The sequence below is a fragment of the Sander vitreus genome, chromosome 1 (genome assembly GCF_031162955.1).
Source record: "Sander vitreus isolate 19-12246 chromosome 1, sanVit1, whole genome shotgun sequence".
Lineage (NCBI taxonomy): Eukaryota > Metazoa > Chordata > Actinopteri > Perciformes > Percidae > Sander > Sander vitreus.
The window spans coordinates 3,247,501-3,268,897 of NC_135855.1; the positions used below are offsets into that span (position 1 = coordinate 3,247,501).

Here is a 21,397-nt window from a genome sequence, read left to right on the forward strand (position 1 = left end):
TGAAAATGTAACCCACATTTATTTACATTTGAAGTATCTCCCTCCTGGCAAAGAGTGGATTGAGGTTTGGGCATGCCAGATTCGTTGCTTATCAATATGTAATATCTGTCGATATTAATGTGTGTTGTTGTCTGTGTGTTGCCAGTGCTCCTATCCTGTGTGGGAGGACTTCAGTGCCAAGGCCACCAAGCTGCATTCCCAGCTCCGGTAAGTTCCTTTAGCAACAAAACAAAATAAAACAATAAAATCATGAATAGTCTTTTCAAACTGTAACACAGTTTTCAGCAAATATGCCATCGCTACATTACCAGTGCAAAACCTGACCATTGAATATGCAATTTATTATTATAATAACATTTTATCTAAAGTAATTAGTGTTTTGTGTTCATCTAGAACCACTGTTCTGGCTGCCGTGGCCTTTCTGGATGCCTTTCAGAAGGTGGCAGACATGGCTACCAACACCAGAGGTAGGATAACAGCGTGTGTGTGTGTGTGTGTGTGTGTGTGTGTGTGTGTGTGTGTGTTTGTGCCAACGAGAGAACCAGTTCCCAGCTCAGAAGACAATAAGCTGTGTGCACTGTTACCCTTTGCCAATGCTGTGTTGTGTTTTGCTGTTCTGAAGCGCCCTCCACATGGCAGCACTATTAGGAATCTCATTATGTTGTTGAGATATTATCAACCATGCATCCTGCTAAATTCTCTCTCTTCTTTTACTGATGAAAGTGTTTCCAACAGCCTAAAGGTACGCTTTGTACCAAACTTCAAAGTAGTTGTACTGCATTGTTTACAGAGACAAAAGAAATGACGGAGGTATCTCGTAGAGGTCAATAAAAGCTATTTCTGCAGCAGGATATATTTTGTCAGACTTCCCAATGCAATAGGACGATAAGTTTTCCATTCTACAGATAGTTGCAAACAACATGGCTTTTGGAGGCAGATACCTGTGTTTTGGGGTAGTAGTTGCTGTTTGTTGATAGTTTATGGCAGTCTGTCATATCTTGAAATTTGACTATGCATAAAATAGAGCAGAGGAAGCCTCAATTCTGTCTTTCCATCATAGCTTTAATATTGTCAGGCTTCTGCGCTTTTAATCTGTGGTTGTCTCGGTTAGCATTATAGTTGCAACTAGCGGCTGTTTCTCTCTGTAATTCCATGTTTCATGCATTGTACTTAAGTACAACTTTGAGGTACTTGTACTTTACTTTAGTCTCTCTTCTCTTCTTTTTTGTTAGCTAGCCAGAGCAAGGCACGCAATAGGCATGCAATACCGCGCTATTGACAAGCCAACCACAGGGGGTGGCAAGCAACCGCCACAACCGCTATGTTCCCATTTTTTTCATTTTTTCATGAGGCAAGGCCCTTCTTTTTTTACACTTCTATGCATGAATTTTAAATGAATGCATAATGAAAACAAGAGTTAAGAGTGTATTTCTCTTTTAAGAGTGGGCATGTAGTTGGGCTCCGCTTTGCTTTTCCTCGTCCCAGTGATTGACACATTGGGTGATGTGGTTGAATGCGCCTTGGATGGAGCATGTTGGATGTGTTTCCATTCACATCCACTAGGCCTACAACTGTGGAGCAACATCAGCACACTGTCGTCGTCTTATACACAACTCTCTCTGAGTTGCTGTTGTAGCTGCAGGCTGGTCTCCCAGCTCTGGCGTTTCATTTACGCTCGCCATAGTGTGACTAACTCGCACTCCAATCAGCTTGCTGTGCTAACGTCAGCACCTCACCTGTTGCTAATAGCGGACAGCTAAAAGATTCCGGGTGGAACTCACGCTTGTGAAATTTGCTTCTGCGTTACATGCATCAATCTACATACCACATAGATATGCGCTAATACTGCATATAGCTCTGTTGAGCCACACTAAACCAACACAGGGGGAAATTCCTTTATTGCGACAGCCCTATAAATGTACCTTTTAAACAATCGTTTGACTATTTTTTTTAGCAAGTTGCCTCATTTCTAAATACTTGTCCATTATCAAGCTATCGTGACATTGTGGCAACGTGTTTTCTACCCCCTGCTGCATGCGCATCCTGGATTGTTTGATCATTTGAATGCAAAGCTCAACATGATGTTCTCAGAGCTACACTCAGCCAAACAAACTCACTGAACTTTACAGAATTATAGTCAATGGTTTGTATCTAGTGTTTTTGGCTTGACACTCTTGATATTCCCTGCGTAGGCTTACAGCTGGGCCCTACTTTTAATCGAGTGTGGGCTGAGAGCTGAGAGGGTCAGACAAACATTCACCGCCCACCAAAGGCCATCTGAATACTATCATACCACTGAGGGAAGAGAGAGGCAAACGAGGAAGACTACCGTGGCTGTAACACAGGGAATTTCTCCTCCTGTTGTGACTTAATAGGTGCAGCTGCCAGACAGTGTATGTGATGCCGATGTGTGTGTGTGGTGGCATCCTACAGAGGAGGATACAGGGTAGAGGCTCGTGCTGCTTTTACAGGCCAGACAGGAAATCACCAAGCTCTGTCAGCTCATTACACATGCTGCTACCACTGACACACACACACACACACACACACACACACACACACACACACACACACACACACACACACACACACACACACACAGAGGCAAAAATATAACATAAATGATGTTGGCACAAAAATGAAGACTGTGCATCAGAGGCTCTTTGTACTTTGTGTACTGATGAGTCATTCCTGCTGGAGTCCATTTGTCAAAATGCTGTACAATCGCTGCTCTTTCTCAGTGTGTGATGTTCTCTAATGGATTTGTTAAATGGATGGAGGCAATAGACGGCGCCAATAATGATGCTCTCTGTCTTCCTGCCATTTGCTATATCAATGTGCCACTTCTTACCGCGTGTGTGTATGTGTATGTGTGTGTGTGTGAATCAAGCCCAACGGGTACTGACGATCCTGTGCTCTGCTCTTGTACCGACACTCCCATTGATGAGCCTGCGTGGGCTGCTCCATTCAGTGTGACAACTGAACTTTATGTAAACCAAAGTGTTTTCATCAGCTGAATGGAAATGATAAAAACTGTCTACTTGAATATCATATATATACATATACTGTATAAGTAATATTCCTTGGAGGTAGGGTTAGAGTTTTCCATATTCTTTCAGTCCACTGTATTTGCTCAATATTTTGGTTTATGACCAAATACCTGAGAAACTAAGGACATTCCCATGAGCCTCAACTGTACTAAGCACAGCATCAGTGGGCTGCTAGCATGACCGTACACTGATATGAACACCAGCAACTTTCAGATTGAAGAAAAATATAGGGGATATACAGAAAATCCTGCAGGCCTACGATTATGTGTCTCATAGTAATTATTTAAACTCTTTTCTGTATGATTATTTAAAATGATGTGCAAGTCATAGCACACATATTGGACAAGGCTGTATACTGCATCACATACTCTGTCAGTGGGTTTTTGTTCTGCTGGATCAGGGCCATGCCTTGTTTTCTGCTGGGCATGTTTAGACACCAGATACATTCAGTTGTCCTCTCAAGCTGATAAAGTTAAAGAAGCCATGGAGGGTGAGAGAAACAGTTTTTCTTGTGTGTTAGGGATGGTGTGTGTGTGAGAGAGAGATTTAGCAAGTGGGTGAAATCCAGCAGGATGAAATGTGCAAGTGTTTGTGAATTCCCTGGTGAGGGGTGAATTTGAGTGCGCTTTCAGATGTTTTCTCCTCTCTTATAGCCCAAACATTCACTTTCCCCAGGGCTACCTGGCCGCTGTGTGTGTGTGTGTGTGTGTGTGTGTGTGTTTGTGCACGTATGCATGGGTGCATGTGTGTCACTGTGATGATTTTTTAGGATTCTTTTTTGGCTTTTATTGCCTTTATTGACAGGACAGATTAAGTAAGGAAAGTGGGAGAGAGATGGGGATGACATGCAGCAAAGGGCCGCTGGTCTGAACCGAACCCGCGACTGCTGCAACAAGGACTGAGCTAACCAAGCGCCCCATTAATGGAACTATTTAACAAGTGAAAAGACACACACAGACACGCACTGAGGAATAGACATACAGCATTATTTGTTCATTCCAACATTCTGTTTCACTTTAAGCATTTTAAACATAAGTGATTTCTTGTCACTTTCCTTTATGCCTTTATTCCTTTATGGAAAGAGTTTTAGAAATGTCTACTAAAAAGCTGAAACCACATCAAAGAGCTGCTGTTACATCAGTAGTTTAATATCTTGCCTTTTTGATGAGCAATGATTAAGTTTGACCACAGACTCTGTTGCGTCTCTCTGGTCAGATGATCCTATTATTAATCTAAAACAGGCACATTCATAATGAAAATAAAGACATGTTAGCTTGGGTTACAGTTTGTTGGACCATTTGAGAACAAAGCAGTCACAGTGAGATCTTGTAGTTTGAGTGGCGTTTCTCAGTTTGCTCGCCAACCCCAGAGCTGTGTTCGATATGACAACGTGACACATACAGGAACCACACACTGCTCGTACTGTGTGGTTAAAAATGCCTTAAGACATTTCTTTGATCAGGACTGCATAGGCAAATATATGGAGAAAGGACAGTTTATCAGTGTTTTAAGCCCCCGATGTCTCCTTCCAGGCAGCGCTGCCTGGAAGGCACTAGGATTAGTCAATGGTTAGGGTTAGGTTTGGGTTAAAACGCAACGCCCAGGATTTGTTCATTTGTGCCACACTTGCTATATGATGTGCATTTATTGGCTGATTATATTTGCCACTTTCTGTCATCACCCTCTTGCTCTTCAGCCATTGCAATGATAGCCAGCATATCTTTCACGGCATGGACGTGATGACAATTCAATGATGTGTAAGCTATTAGATATTTGGCAACATCCTCATAAACTTTGTTTATCCTTATGTGTCCCAGTACCCCTCAACACAGTCTCACTCCCTACTCGTCAAATGTATGACGCATGGTCAAGGAACCCTGGCGTTAACGCTAGGGGGGTACCCGTGGCGTAATTTTTCGACGAGGGGGTCCGTCAGATAGACATTCATGTTAATCCCTCACCGTCATATATAGACGAAAGAAAAAACACGCCCCCTTATCTCGAAATCTGTGACAGTTTTATTATTGGTATTTTTAGCCCAATAACAGCTGTTTTAATCAACATTATTCACCACATATTATCATGGTTTATATGTATTTCTTTTAATGTTATTATTTCGGTCTATTTCGGCCAGGGAAGCTGGATTGCTTGTTTATTTATATTTTTTAAACTATAACGCTACATCTATCAACATTTATTTAGATGTTATCATAGTATACATTTTTATTTATTACCGGTGAAATATTACAGTAGCCTATACTGTAATACAGAACATTACGATATGATCCGAGCTGATATCCCACAATGCAATGTGGGCATTCATTCACAGAATCAGACAGCGATCAGCAGGTTTTTAACGACAGTATTGCTTCAATGTACATATATATAATCAGTGTTTTAGTCAGCAGCAACAACACGTTGCTCAGCTTTGTTCCAGTAAGTTATGCACCGTAATAACGTTTAAAAACATCCACAGAAGTGACGTAGTAATTACCGCTCCTCGTCTGTGAAAGAATGTTGCACGTGAGAATTTACACAATAAAATACCAATAATGAAAAAATAGTGTTTTATGCTAAGCCCTTTGATTTGCCTTATATATACTATATAAAAAACCTACAGTTGAGTGTTTAGAACTACAGCCTAATGGCTAGTTTGACTAATTTTCATTTCTTTTGACTTGTACTGTTGTGAAAAACAATAAACTATATCCAAAGAGAAGCATTTGTTATTTTATTTTCCATACATACTTATTTAAAAACACAATGTTCTAATTTTGCAGTTGATGACTATTAATAGCAAATACTAAAGGGAAAAAAACGTGAGCATATTTATGTGTGGGACTTATTTTGATTTAATATCACACTGCATTATTAGTTGTTTTAAATAAATTACTTTTTTGAAATATCAATTTATGGAAGGCCTAACATATTAATTATTATATTCAGAAGATGATCCTCATATCAATCACTATGGTTACAGCTCGTAGCCATCCTAACCTGTGTAGCCTTTACTGAGACTACCTTTTCAAAATTAAGAAGGGACTAGTTTTAGGAAACATTTTCAGGAAATTAAAAAGATAATCAGATTGTTGCCAAGGTTTTTCGTCACAGAGTAAGATGTATATAGCTTTGTATGGGTATGTGTACATATACAACATGTGTTTTGGCATTTCTGACACACTTCTACCTCAGCCTTCATACTGCACACAGACACAACTCACACATCTCATTCAACCATTTCACAAGCTGAGGAAAGGGTCGTGACATGGGTCAGAGGGTACCAGAGGTCAGAAATGATGAACCAATCCATCAGCTCTGCTCCTATAGACACCTTGGTGTTCATGTGGACAACACCTGGCTGGAAGGCCCGTGTTCAAAGTGTGTGTTATCATTTAGCGCAGACACTCACGGTGAATCAGAGGGTTTATGTTATACAAGGCTGCATTACAGAGCATATTAATATGACTGTCATGAAGGTTGTGGAGAGGAATAGAAACCAGTCTCTCCAGGCAAGCACAGATAATATGGTCTGATCTATCTCAACATATTGCATGTGTTGTCTATCTTTACTCTCCATGCCAAGTATGAGCTCTTATCCTCTGGCAGAAGATATGGGTAAACTTAACATTTCTAAACTATAGGCCTAATTTGGACCTACCTCAATTACAACTTTAAATGATGTTGCTTGAGGCTGCAGGGGAATAGCTTCATGATATATTATAGGGTTGTGTGTTGCTCTTGTCACTATTTGTGAAAGATAAACAACAGATTGTTGCTGTGTGATGGGCAGTCTGACTACATATCACTTTGTTTATGTTGTTTTTTTATTGTAAGTCATCATCTGTATGATAAAACAATATGTCAAGTGTTATGTGTGAAGCATATGAACTCAAGGCAGATATCCCTCTGGGGACAATAAAGTATCACCTGCAACATGGTCTCCATGATGTGTAAAAATTAAAACGTTGTCGTAGGACTATAGCAAACACACCGTTGGAAAGGTCTCAACCTGGACAGTAACATATGTCAGTCTGAAGAGGGTACATTACTCCTGCTTTGAAATATTGACCTCTGAACCTTGAACCCAGTCCATCTTTGAAGGCTTGTCATTTAGCAACAGAAGGAGCTACACACATAGGACCAGCTGTTATAGAAGGTACTACACACATAGGACCAGCTGTTATAGAAGGTACTACACACATAGGACCAGCTGTTATAGAAGGTACTACACACATAGGACCAGCTGTTATAGAAGGAGCTACACACATAGGACCAGCTGTTATAGAAGGTACTACACACATAGGACCAGCTGTTATAGAAGGTACTACACACATAGGACCAGCTGTTGTAGAAGGTACTACACACATAGGACCAGCTGTTATAGAAGGTACTACACACATAGGACCAGCTGTTATAGAAGGTGCTACACACATAGGACCAGCTGTTATAGAAGGTACTACACACATAGGACCAGCTGTTATAGAAGGTGCTACACACATAGGACCAGCTGTTATAGAAGGTACTACACATAGGACCAGCTGTTATAGAAGGTACTACACACATAGGACCAGCTGTTCTAGAAGGTACTACACGCATAGGACCAGCTGTTATAGAAGGTACTACACACATAGGACCAGCTGTTATAGAAGGTACTACACATAGGACCAGCTGTTATAGAAGGTGCTACACACATAGGACCAGCTGTTCTAGAAAGCTCTGGACCTCCGCTCTCATGTAGATATAGTCACCAAAGTTTACCCACTGTAAGCACTGTCGAATATGGTAATAAGCTATTTTCACCTATTTAACGATTATATTTTTAAAATCTGATGACACCAGTGTGTTCACCATCCCAAGAGGTCGGGCGGAGCAAACAGTACATGAGACAAATACATGAAACTGTATTTTATTATTATTAATATCTTCATTGTTTACATCCTCAAATACAACATTAGACAAAAACATCGATATTACGAATATTATGTATTTTTATCTTCTTATCAGCTGAGACGTACTGCGTCACTTCCGGAGTCTTCAGCTGATTGTTTGAAATGTTATTACGGTGTATAACTTACTGGAACAAAGCTGAGCAACGTGTTGTTGCTGCTGACTAAAACACTGATTATATATATGTACATTGAAGCAATACTGTCGTTAAAAACCTGCTGATCGCTGTCTGATTCTGTGAATGAATGCCCGCATAGCATTGTGGGATATCAGCTTTGAATGCGCCCAGCTCGGATCATATCGTAATGTTCTGTATTACATTATACTGTAATATTTCACCGGTAATAAGACCGAAATAATATTATTAAAATAAAGAAATCTATACTATGATAACATCTAAATAAATGTTGATAGATAGCGTTATAGTTTAAAAAATATAAATAAACAACCAAGCAATCCAGCTTCCCTGGTCGAAATAGACCGAAATAATAACATTAAAAGAAATACTTATAAACCATGATGAGATCTCGTGAATAATGTTGATTAAAACAGCTGTTATTGGGCTAAAAATAGCAATAATAAAACTGTCACAGATTTCGAGTAAAGGGGGCGTGTTTTTTCTTTCGTCTATATCTGACGGTGAGGGATTAACATGAATGTCTATCTGACGGACCCCCTCGTCGAAAAATAACGTGACGGGTACCCCCGCCAGGGTTCCTTGACCATGCGTCATACATTTGACGAGTAGGGAGTGAGACTGTTGTTGAGGTAGACGTCTTGTGACTCTAATTCATCTCATCTTTTTTTAAATGTATATCATTGCTCAGTGTTTGTCTGATCAATATGTGTGTGTTGCTACAGCAGGTGCATCATATTTCTTCTTTGGTAGTGAATTTGGAGTTGCTGACAGAGGTCTTATACAGAAATGTATGTTTTATTTTTTCTAATACAGGAAGGTGAATGCTCTGAATGTTAAAATGATCTTCTATTGTGACATTTATTTTATTTATCAAGATTTGCAGACAGTTAAGTCTAAAAAATCATATCATTTTTAGTAAGAGGTAATTCAAATTACTTTCAAACCAAAACAACGATAGCAGAGCATCCACAGTTCTGCTTCTTGTTGTATGTACACAAATATTAAGTGAAATGAAAGTGTCCATAAAACACCCCTGGCCATTTTTACCAATGAAATGAATGACATGCAGATTTCGTGGTATGGAAGTAATAACTGATAACATTTACTTCACTTTGTGTAACACCTCTCGTTTGAAATAACTTTATTGGTGGACAGCAGGAATGTAACAAGGTGCTGCTCAGATAAATAGGATAGGTTTCAGCTTTAAATATGTAACGTTAATTCAGCACCATGGATAGCCAACGCTTAGAGCTGTCTGTGTGTGTGTGTGTGTGTGTGTGTGTGTGTGTGTGCGTGTGCTGTGTTTTAAGTGCTCGTCAGGGAAACATTTAAAAAATGAATGTCCGTAGAAAAACACTTCTGTTTTTACTGTTTTACTCATCAACTCCTCTCTCTGTATTACCATGGGGACAATAACATTGTTGTTTATGTTGATGATGATGATGATGATGATAAACCTCGTTATATCCCTCACCCCCTTTCCCTCTCTCTTTTCCTCTCCACACACACACTCTCTGCAGTAGCTGCAGCAGTAAAACATGGGTCAATCCCAGGACTCTCACTATGCACACTTGGCACAAGGGACAGCTGTAAAGCGCGCGTGTGTGTGTGTGTGTGTGTGTGTGTGTGTGTGTGTGTGTGTGTGTGTGTGAGCGAGATGATGAGGATGATGAGCTGATGGTACAGAATGGCTGGCGTTTATTGCCAGGCTTCTTGGCTGCATCTGAATACAAGGTTTCATAATGAATATCATAAATCTTATTCACACACACACACACACACACACACACACACACACACACACACACACACACACACACACACACACACACACACACACACACACACACACACACACACACACACACACACACATGTGCCTACATTTACAGACAGTCGTCCTTCAATCTTTAGACCCTCTGACCTCTGTTGTTTTATCTCTAACACAACATTGACTGTGGTTTTAAAGATGAAATGAGAATAAAAGTTTTTTCAGCTCAAGGTCATGGCCACCCTGAGGCGAGTAAATATGATGGAAGAATATGAATATATATATATGAATATATATGAATATATAAAACACGGGGGTTTCTCAGGTTGTCTTCTTAACACTTTCATGAGATGCAGAAACCAAGTGCTTACTTCATTTCATGTATGTTAAATCTAGCTTAAGGCTAATTCATACTCCCTTTATGTATGAAAATAGAGACGACTATTTCAAACGATGTAACTGTCCCTGTGCCCAGGTGAAGTAAGTAAAGATGTTTGAAATGTCTCACCAACTCACCTAGCCTCTCCTCAAAAATGTCAATAACTATTTGGGCAATGAAAAAATGTGTATTAAAACATAACATGTTTCATCCTTCATTAGGGCTTAACGAAGTTAAAACTGTTCACCCTCAAATGCCAAAACAATAGGAAAATAACTCAATCTCTTCTTCCTCCATCTCTTTCATTATCAGAGTGTGACTATGTTTAAAATAATGACTTGATTGTGGTTTAGTAATACTACATCTGACTAAATACATCTACGTACAGTCAATGACAACAGCTGTATTGTGCGATTGACTAAATTGCTTTTCAATTGCATTTCATCCATTATTGAGAGCGTTTTAGAAGAACATAATTTTTGGGGTGTAAAAGTATCAATCCTGTATGTAAGGAAGCCCAAATCTAAGAGTTCTAAACTGGACTACATGTAGCCACACTGCTCCATTGATTTATAGTTGTCTGGCTAATGATGCCAACACACACACACACACACACTCTTCATGCTTTCTCTATTACACCCTATACACTTGGTAATGTGAAATGATGTTCATAATACTGTACAAAAGAACAAGAGTGATTGTTTTCATACTAAACAAGAAGTGGGCAGAAACAGGACACTTACATGCAGATGGTGAAAAGGAAAGCTGAGAAAATAGGCTGGAAAACTCATTTCCAACATGTTTATGTTCTTCAGCGAAGCCAAAGGAAAGGAGCTGGGGGACAGGAAGCAATGAAGTTTATAGGAAATGTGGTCTTGATTTTTGAGAAACACTACCACTAATAATACCACTGGTGTGACATAGAGGCTGCCAGTGATCCTGACCCTGGTCTCATGCGTTTACAATCATTTTACCAAGGTAGGAATTTTAATTTGAGAACAGTTTATTACTGTGTTAAACTACTACACGCAGCACATTTAAAACTTGACAAAACAAGGAATAATATTGATTTCCTGTAAATAGAGAACTTCAGGTTTGAGGCACAGTGGCACTGTGTGACGAATAATGTGTTTAAATGGAAGTGAAATGATGCAGAGCAACAGTCAAGGATTGTTCAAGACCTCCGAGGAATGGAGTGATGACTTTATGAAAAGACAGAGGTTCATGCTTGAGAGAGCATTGAGTGTAGCAAGCAATAAAGACAGAAAACGGACAGAAGAGGACTGTTGTTGACTGTTGAGGACTGTTACTGGAATTGTGAGGAAGTCTTCAACGGCAGGCCGGTGCCGTCACTGTGGATACGAGCATCAGCTAAGTCACTGGGATAGTGGTTGCCAACCTTTTCTTCAGACGCATGCCCCCCCCCTCAGCCTTGTCAGTTTCATCAACACCATTAATTTTGTGCTGGGTGTTGTTAAACACTGTTAACTTAATACAATGGATACATATATTTTGTCATACAGTTCAACTGTTAATGTTTAGGTGGGTTTGGTCAAGTTTGCATTCTGTTACTAGCCTAATTGTCTACGGATGGGCAACTGGCGGCCCCCGGGCCGCATGCAGCCCGCATCCTCACTCAGTGCGGCCCGCGAATCAATTTCCAAATATCACATTGTTGGTTTCACAGGTATTGGGAGCAAGCGGCCCATTACATTCCAATTGTATTGTATTGATTTTTGTCATTGCACTGAAATAATTGTATATCACTTAGGAATGTGGATGTTTGTTTTAGTTAGTTCATTAAATGGGTAGAAGCATTACTAAATGGTAGTAGCTATATTTGGCTAATTGAATGATACAGGTTACGGTATCCTACTGGTGGAAGTACACAGTACCAATCTGGCCCTCAGGTAGTGAGGATAACATATTTGTGGCCCTCTCTATAATAAATGTTGCCCATCCCTGAGCTAGATGTTTCAATCATGTATCCATTAGCTACTTTTAGCTAACTATTTCAACCATGTATCCATTACTTTGGACTATTTCAACCATATATCCATTAGCTACTTTTAGCTAACTATTTCAACTATGTATCCATTTCTTTTAGCTAACTGTGTCAACCTTAGCTATGTTTAGCTAACTATTTCAACCATATATCCATTAGCTACTTTTAGCTAACTATTTCAACTATGTATCCAAATAAGACTTATTAATAAGTAAACACAATAAAAGAAACAAAAGTTGCTGGGATTTTGCCTTTGTGTGTATGTGTGTGTGTGTGTGTGTGTGTGTGTGTGTGTGTGTGTGTTCATTCAGTATAATAAAAAAACCTATTCAACACTCCCTCATTAACTAGCTGGCTGCCTGGCAGGGCAATCCATGCTGGCATGCACTGATGACTCCCTGGGTGGGAGAAAGAGAGGTAACACTAAATGTGAGGCCACTTAAGTTAAAACAGCTACACACAGACACATAGTACACACAAACACACACACGCAAGGATGCAACTCAGCAAGAGTGGTTTCCCTTATTCAGCTCGCATGGCACCCCCCTGGAAAGACCACCTGCTAGTTAATACCACTACTCCCACACACACAGAGACACTCCCACACACTCACCCCCACATGCAATTCTGTCATGCATGCATATTAGCTCACAAACATATATGTGTGTGTAAACGTGTATAACCACTGCAAAAGCAATTGTGACCACACACATGCACATACACGCATGCATGGTTCAGCCTGTTAAAATGACATGCAATTGGAACAATGGGCAGTGGGTTTTGCCCTAGAAGAGTATGCGTAAGGTTTATACTAATTTCAGCTGTGTGATATTTTTAAGTCATACTTCATGACTGTGATGCATGCGTGTCTCCCCCTTTTCTTGCTATGACTCTGACATGGATCTGCCGTCCCTTCAGCCAATCACAGACAAGTGGGATCACATTTACGAGCATGGTTGCCAGGCAACAAGCAGAGAGAGAGAGAGAGAGAGAGAGAGAGAGAGAGAGAGAGAGAGAGAGAGAGAGAGAGAGAGAGAGAGAAAAAAAGGGAAGTGGTGGCAGAGAAAAAAATAGCCATGTTGTTGCCAAGAGGAGAGGAGAAATCTGAGCAAGATGGCTTAATTGCATTTCACAGAAAACAGTAGCGTGCCGTTCACGGTCAACTGAAGAGGCACTTGATCTGATACAGTTGATCATGCAAGCAAAGTGGTTGAACTGGGGAATGTAGGCTGCTATACATAACTGGGTTAGCGTGAGGATTAGTCAGCTACTGACCTTACCACAACCCCACTGAAGACATTATGACCTATATAATCTAAATCTATAATTGAATTGTCTGCCTTTCTCCAAGTTTGTCTCGTTCCAATGTCCAGCGGGGCAGTCAGAGAATCAGCCAATAAGCCAACAGTTTAGCTGGATTATCCAAACCATGTTATTTGGAGACCAAAACAGAAAGTGAGTGCCATTGTTGGGCAGTAAAGGGCCGTCCACACTACAACTATAACGAGGACAGTGGTGAACGATATCGATAGGATCACTTTCAGGGTGATTGGATGAACGATAGAAACACTGAGAGCCAATCAAAATGAATCCAATTTACAGGGTGTCACATTCACACTCTGTTTAGGCTGTTAATACATAAAGTGTACTTACATAAATCAGCAACATAATCTCTCTCTCTCTCTCTCTCTCTCCTTACTGTGTGCATAGACCTTTCAACTGTTTCATTATTCTTATTATTATATCCTTATTAATTAGAATGAAAAACAAACAAATCCAAACGTGTGCATATCCTGAAGCTTTATGAATCGATCGTTTTGTCCGAAAATAGTCGAAAGTGCTGTCAAAATGTTCCACAGCCAAAGATGAGCTCAGTAAGATAGCTTGTTGTATATTCAACTAATAGTCCTGACATTTACAAAGCATTTTTGCTCGAAAAATGACAAGAACTATTAATCGTTTATCAAAACAATCAGCAATTCATTTTGTGTCTATTGACTAATTTGTGCATTAGTGATTCTTAAAATAAGTTCTTTCTTTCCTTCTTTGCCACCCTCTCTAGTCCCTGTGTAAGTAGGCCTTGGCTGAGAGGCCTGCTGTTGTCGAGAGCTACAAAAACAGAATTATTGTCTTTAATTAAGCCTCAACCTCAGTGTGCGTCTTTTTCTCTCCACAGCCACCCCCATCCCTCTCTCTCTCACTCCCTCTCTCTCACTCCCTCTCTCTCTCTCTCTCTCTCTCTCTCTCTCTCTCTCTTTCTCTCTCCCTCTCCCATAGAGCTTTTCTCTCACTCACCCATCTCTTCGGTGCTTCCTCTACCCTTATGCTCACCCCAAACGCTCATCTCTTCTCTTCCCTCCTCTCCTGTTCCCCCCTGCTCCTTACTTCCCAACACGTTCCTCCCATTAAATCCTGCCTTGCATCAATCCTATTCCTCCTTTGCTCTCCTCCTTCCCTTCCGGGCTCCCTCTGTCTCTGGTAGCTCTCTAAGGACATTTCCTGATGTCACAGTGCAGTATTGTCCCAGAGGTCAACAACACAAGACATGCTCTGTTGCACACGCACGCACATACACACACACACACACACACACACACACACACACACACACACACACAGTACATATGCAGTGCACTCCCTCAGTAAGCATGGGAAGCTGAGCTCAGTGAGTCTTGTTGCTCCAAGGCCAAGTCCTGTTTAATGAGACTAAGAGGCTGGAGTGAGGAGTGCAATGAATGTAAGAGAGAGAGAGAGAGAGAGAGAGAGAGAGAGAGAGAGTGTGTGTGTGTGTGTGTGTGTGTGTGTGTGTGTGTGTATTTGTGTGTGTATGTGTGTGTTTGTGTGTGCTCAGAGTTAGTGAGAGTTAGGTGTTAATCCGCAGCATTAACAACCATCAGCCAGGCGTGATAACTGGTGTGGCTGCTGCTGGCTCAGCTGTACACACACACACACACACACACACACACACACACACACACACACACACACACTCTCTCTCTCTCTCTTACATTCATTGCACTCTTCACTCCAGCCTCTTAGCCTCCATGCACACACCCTTGTACTGCTCTCCTTCTGACAACATAATTCAGTAAACCCTGACCGCAATGATCAGAACTACACAACTATTCTCAGCCCTTTCTCTAACCTTAAAGGTAAGAGATAGACCCGTTGCTCTGGAAAGTTATCACTGCATTAATCATTTTATCTTTAGTTGTAACATATTGCGAGGTAAACAGTAGAACTACGAGTTCACATTATATAGTAATTACCAGAAATGTGTTCGTACACGTATTTGATTGGCCACAGCAATGTCAGACAACCCTGCATTTGTTTTGTTTAACTTTCAACCGTGTATGTGAGTCATGCATTTGAGTCCTTCAGTGTCATGTGTCTCAGTCGTTACATTTGAAATGTCAAAAAAGATTATAAAACATGTTTTTAGGGCTAAGGTAACCTCTTTAAATCACTTATTTGGTCTGACCAAGAGTCCAAAACCAAAGACTTTCAATTTACAAAGTTATAACATCTCATCAAATTCTCAAATGTGAGATGCTGGAACCAGCACATTAAAAAGAGTTTTTAATGAATCTATTGTCATGATAGCACAACACTGCCTCTGTGTTCCTCCTCAAAGCCCTGAAGCTACAGAGTGGAATCGTTATATTCTGGCATGTTTACAACATATTCCTTTCCTGCTTTCGTCATATTTGTTACGCATGTGCTTCCATTTGTCCTTCGTGATGCGCATGTGTCTATTTGCGTACAGGTAGTGCGTGTGTACTTCATCCCCTTCCATTTGCTGCAGCTCTGCCACTGGGTTGCATTGCCATGGCAACAGTGGCACACACATAGATGGCAGTGTATTATGTTTTTGGGGCTCTCTGTCTAACAAGGGGTGAGGCATTCCTACACACACTTTTTTTATATTCCATATTATATTACATTAACAATTGTAATATCTTTGGACATGGATGCTGATTCTTGACCTTGTGTGACAAACGAGTCTCAACTCAAGCTCACCTTGTGTGATGCAGTTGAAAGCTATGGTTTGATTGCACAGTTCTAATATAGATGCTGTGTATTTCTGTGTAGGGCAGGGCACCGACCGAATTGCCTAAAATACCAAATTTCAAAGAGTAAATCTCATCAGAGTCAGTGAGCCAATAAGCACCCAGCATGCTTCTACCAAGATCTAATAATGCTGCTGATTGGCTGTCTTACGTTACACGTCGTAGAGACACACAGGAAAAACTCCACGTCACGCACAGAGACGGGGCTCACGAAGTAGGAGCTGCAAAATAAATAAAAAGATTTGTGCCGTTATGTTGTAATTTATTTTTGTTAAAATGGATTATAAAATTGGTATCGAAAGAAGTATCTTTCAGGAACCGGGATCAAATTCACAGTATAGACCTTTTTCACGGCAGACATGTTGACATGTCATAGTAGGAAAAGCACAGGTGTATACAAACCCATTAATGATGGCTGCATTCCACTTAGGAGAGGCCCTGGTGTTGTTCATGCTGACTCACTGAACTAGCTTACTGGGACACTTGATGGAATTGAGCCATATTTAAGGTTATCAATTTCAGCTGTGCTTTTCCTACTATGACAAGTCAAAATGTCTGCTGTGAAAAAGGTCCATTGGTATCGGTACCGGCATTGACATTTCTTGAACGATACCCAGGCCTAGTAGTCTCTGACAGCCTTAGTCTGTGCACAAGAAGCCTGTGAATTCACTTCAACCAGCCGATGGGAACGCTTCTAAGTTGCTCGTTATTTGTTGTGCTATGTCAACAGTTCTCTTGACAGTCACTGGAAGCTGCATCATAGTTGGAGAGAGACTCATTAGCAGCAGCAGCAGAACAGTGTTTCCCACAGCTACCTGACCTCCTGCCAGCCAGCCTGCTCAGAACCAAATCAGTATCAGAATCAGCTTTATTGGCCAGGTTTGCGTAGACAAACAAGGACTTTGACTCCGTTAGTCTTTGCTCTCAAAGTACAACTCTTAACATATTATGAATAAAAGCAGAGATGACGGTAAGAATATAAAAAATAGTGTTCTCAGGGACACGCTTTCACCTCCTGACTGTGTGTGTGTGTGTGTGTGTCTGCGTGTGTTATATGTTAAACTATCTGTGTTACTGTAGGGGTCGTGACCCAATCGTTCTCTCATTCTGCTAATTTTCCTCCAATCTGGTTTTCTGTGATGCTTTATCTGTAGGAGTCAAGTGATGCAGCAGAGCATGCATGATGTCCAGACTACATTACCCAAAATGCTATATTTAGCCCACTGCAGTATGTGACTCAGCACAGCCGAGCCTAACTCTTACTTGTTATGCTGCAACACTATATGTACAGCTACATGGACATTTAACTTGTATTTCTTTTCAGAAAGACTGGGCCACAAAAGCAGCATCATAACAAGCATGATTGCTGGAAGCCACATGATAAAATCAAGATTGTACCGCCAGAATACAGAAACACATGCTTACACGGAATCTGCGAATGCAGAATTTCGCAGAATTTCCCGCCGATGTTTTGCAGATTTTCCGGCAGATTTTCCGAAGATTTTGAAAAAAATAAATAAATAAATTAGAAAGTGTGTGAAGGTTCTCAGTCATCCAGGTCATGGCAGTTCTCTGTGATAAGCGGCAACTGGAAGAATTTCTTGATGAATTTCCTAAATAATTTCTATTCTTGTACTTCAAGCAACTCCAGTTGCCTTTTCTTATCACAGAGAAAACTCAGAATGTCGACACATCTCCACCTCAAGCAGATTTTCATTCTGGATCACCAATGAAAACTGTAAAAATAATCTGCAGATTCCGTTTGGGTCTGGATCAGTGGCATTCAGGGGATCCTATCCACGGGTAAATCAAAATTGTATGCTTATAGGTTTGTCAGACACTGAGGGATGTATTAGTCTGAGATTAAACAGGCATTATAATTACACTAAGGGTTAATATCCATTCATAAGTATATGTGTGTGTGTGTGTGTAATCCTCTTTCTGCTATCTTCCTGACACAACGAGACGCACAGACAACCTCTCTTGCCCTGCTCGTATGATGCGTCCATTCAGATGGCATGCTGCGTGTTACAGTGGACGCCATCTGTAGAACGCATGGCTACTATTGTGCATATTGACGTGTGAGTGCTAATAAGACTGTGTGAGAATGTGTGTTTGTTCTGTACATGCACATAAGCATATGTTAAACTGTGTTGCAGAAGGTATGTAGGGAGCGTGTGTGCTCTGTGCGGCAGTGATTAGTGTGTGATTAGTGACATGAAGTGTGGATGTGCAGTGAATACCAAACACTTTTTCATGCAGGGCATGATCATGTATGTTAGCATGTTTCCAAGCCTCTGTATGTATATAGCAGTCATTCTGAGGGCTCCGTGTAACGTGTGCGTGGGAGGGAGTTTCTTAGTTGCTCTTCTCTCTGAGTGTGTGTTAAGAAATACCAGTTGACTTGACTGAAGCTTTATCATTCCCTCTTTGCGGGGGGATGTAAGGATACACTCAACTCACAATTCAATACGATTCGCGATTTTAAGTTCAAGATACGATTTTGATGAGGAATGAGCTGCCAACACGTTCTCACACTCATCTCGTAAAATATGGACGCTTGGTCAGGTGCCTTTGTCGTTTTTATTGACGCTAAAAGTCTCCTTTAGCGCTTTAAGTAAACGCATTTGGTCGGGACTATTGCCGTCCCTTTTGACGCAGTTAGGTTAAGAAAGAGGTCGCGGGTGGGCTTACGGTTCCGTGACACGCGGGAACTACGGGACCGTTGGGTTTAGGAAAAGGTCGTGGGTGGGCTAATGTTCCGTTACACGCAGGAAGAACGGGACGGTTGGGTTTAGGAAAAGGTCGTGGGTGGGCGTACGGTTCTGTGACACGCGGGAGGAAAGAAAAAAACGACTATAGCAAGCGTGACAAGAACCCCGCTCTCCTGGGTGAAAGTCCTGTGTTTGACCCATCCACCACACCAACCAACCTCCTGATGTGGAAATTCGCCCTTACATACTACTCGCTAAATCCTCTCTAACTGCTGCTCTCCCCGGTGCGTTACACAAACACGCTGAAAGACGCCTTTTTCGTCGCATCAGACGCTGACAGCCACTGTCCAAATGTCCTTATTTTACGAGTTCGGAATGACAACGGGTTGGAGCTGCAGACAAATGACTGTAATAAATCCTGTGAACTGTGCAAAACAACAGATGTGTCCTTTTAACAAAAGTGCAATTCAAATTGTATTTCATCAAAAACGTAACAACCTTGCAAATGTTCTTGGGCAAGACACTGATTCCACTTTACCTCTTCAGGATTGATTTCCTGACCCCTGACCTCTATTTCTTGTTTTGCTCAATAAAACATCGCCTGACAAGAACACATCATTGCAGGTCAAAATCTTAAATTTAATAGGTCATAACTGCTGCACCAGGGACGGACATATCAGCTTGTTGGTGATCAACCAAAAGGATGCTCGCATCATTCTTGGGAGCAACATGATTTATAGTTCCAGCTGCTGGCTCAACAGAGCCTGAATTGGGCGCCTGGGTAGCTCACCTGGTAGAGCAGGCGCCCATGCATAGATTTATTTACTCCTCAACGCAGCAGCCGCAGGTTCGACTCCGCCCTGCGGCCCTTTGCTGCATGTCATTCCCCCTCTCTCTCCCCTTTCATGTCTTCAGCTGTCCTATATAAATAAAAAAGCATAAAATGCCCCAAAAAAAAAAAACAGAGCCTGAAATGGACCAAAAATGGTGCCGGTACCCTAACTTAGCAGTTGCATGACATGATCATTGCATGTGTCGCATTGACGCATTATTCATACGTATACCTTGTGGGGGTGACCCCAAATAGTCAAGGATTCGATCTAAGGAACCTGATTCAACTATCAATCTCACAGTAGAATCGATGCAGTGCTCATGAAACAAAGGATTATTCTATTTGGGCTATATGGGAGTGGTGAATGTCTGATTTGACATATAATTGCTTGGTTTCTCCCAATAAATCATGATGTATAGCCTATTTCTGTATAAAGATCAGCCTATTAATAATACTGTTAATAACAATTAGGAGTAGGGGGGTACTCATGTGGACCAGAAGTGTCGGTACCCAGTACTGTTGAGTACTTGCCTATTTCAGGCACTGTCTAGCTATGTACATCAGGGGTTTTCAATGTGTTTTAGGCCAAGGGCCGGATGGATGAAAATGAATGGCAGTGGATTCACTGACACAATGCTTACGTTTAACTGTTTGGCTACCATATTGACTACCTTACCTATAGTCAACGTGTAAATTAAATGTTGTTGTTTATCAAAAATGTTAAACATAACCCCCTGCACCAACTCTGAGGACCCCCTAGGGGTCACGGACCCCCTGTTGAATATCTCTGATCTACATATTATCGTACAGTACACTATGGGATTGGTACATATGGTACAGCATCATCTCATTTAACTTTCCAGTCCATATTTCCAAAAATGTCAAAGTATTGCTTTTCATGTGATTTTCTTGAAAATGTGGCGCATAGAAGGATTTAATCTTGATACAAATACAGTTATATTCCATGGTCCAAGACCATTTTTGGGGGGTTTTCCATGATAAAACTGCACACCAAGAACAAGCCAATTTATCTCACGCTCCTGGCAAAACTTTTTGTTCCTTATTTTAAGGAAAAAAAAACAAGTTCCTGGACTAGATTGCATGACTCTGTTGACAGATATTTTCAGTGTATGGATAAGAATACTTGACTTGTCTGTGGTGATAACCCTCTGTTCTTTCTGCATGAATATTTACTCTTTATGGAACTGTTGCAAGTTTAAAGTGAGAAAATTGCCCAGAGGTTACAAACATGTTCAGCTGACCATCCCAGCATGTGATACCAGAACACACACACACACACACACACACACACACACACACACACACACACACACACACACACACACACACACACACACACAAACAGAGTGACAAAAATATGTTATGGAGATCAGATTTCACTGTAACACAGTGTATTTGCCAGAGCTATGAGAGCTCTTTAAGATCATGTGTCTGGTCGCCTCGAGAGGTTAGGAAGTCCAGACAGTGCT

The 21,397-nt window shown here is 41.0% G+C and overlaps 1 protein-coding gene across 2 annotated transcripts in view; it reads left to right on the forward strand.

The window, feature by feature from the left end:
* mtss1lb (MTSS I-BAR domain containing 2b) overlaps positions 1 to 21,397 on the forward strand; it is a 99,348-nt gene that overhangs the window by 27,817 nt on the left and 50,134 nt on the right. For both annotated transcript variants that reach the window (XM_078249096.1, XM_078249184.1), the window contains exons 2-3: positions 146 to 207; positions 394 to 467. In XM_078249096.1, the coding sequence (XP_078105222.1) occupies positions 146 to 207; positions 394 to 467 (136 nt within the window). The remainder of the gene's footprint in view (positions 1 to 145; positions 208 to 393; positions 468 to 21,397) is intronic.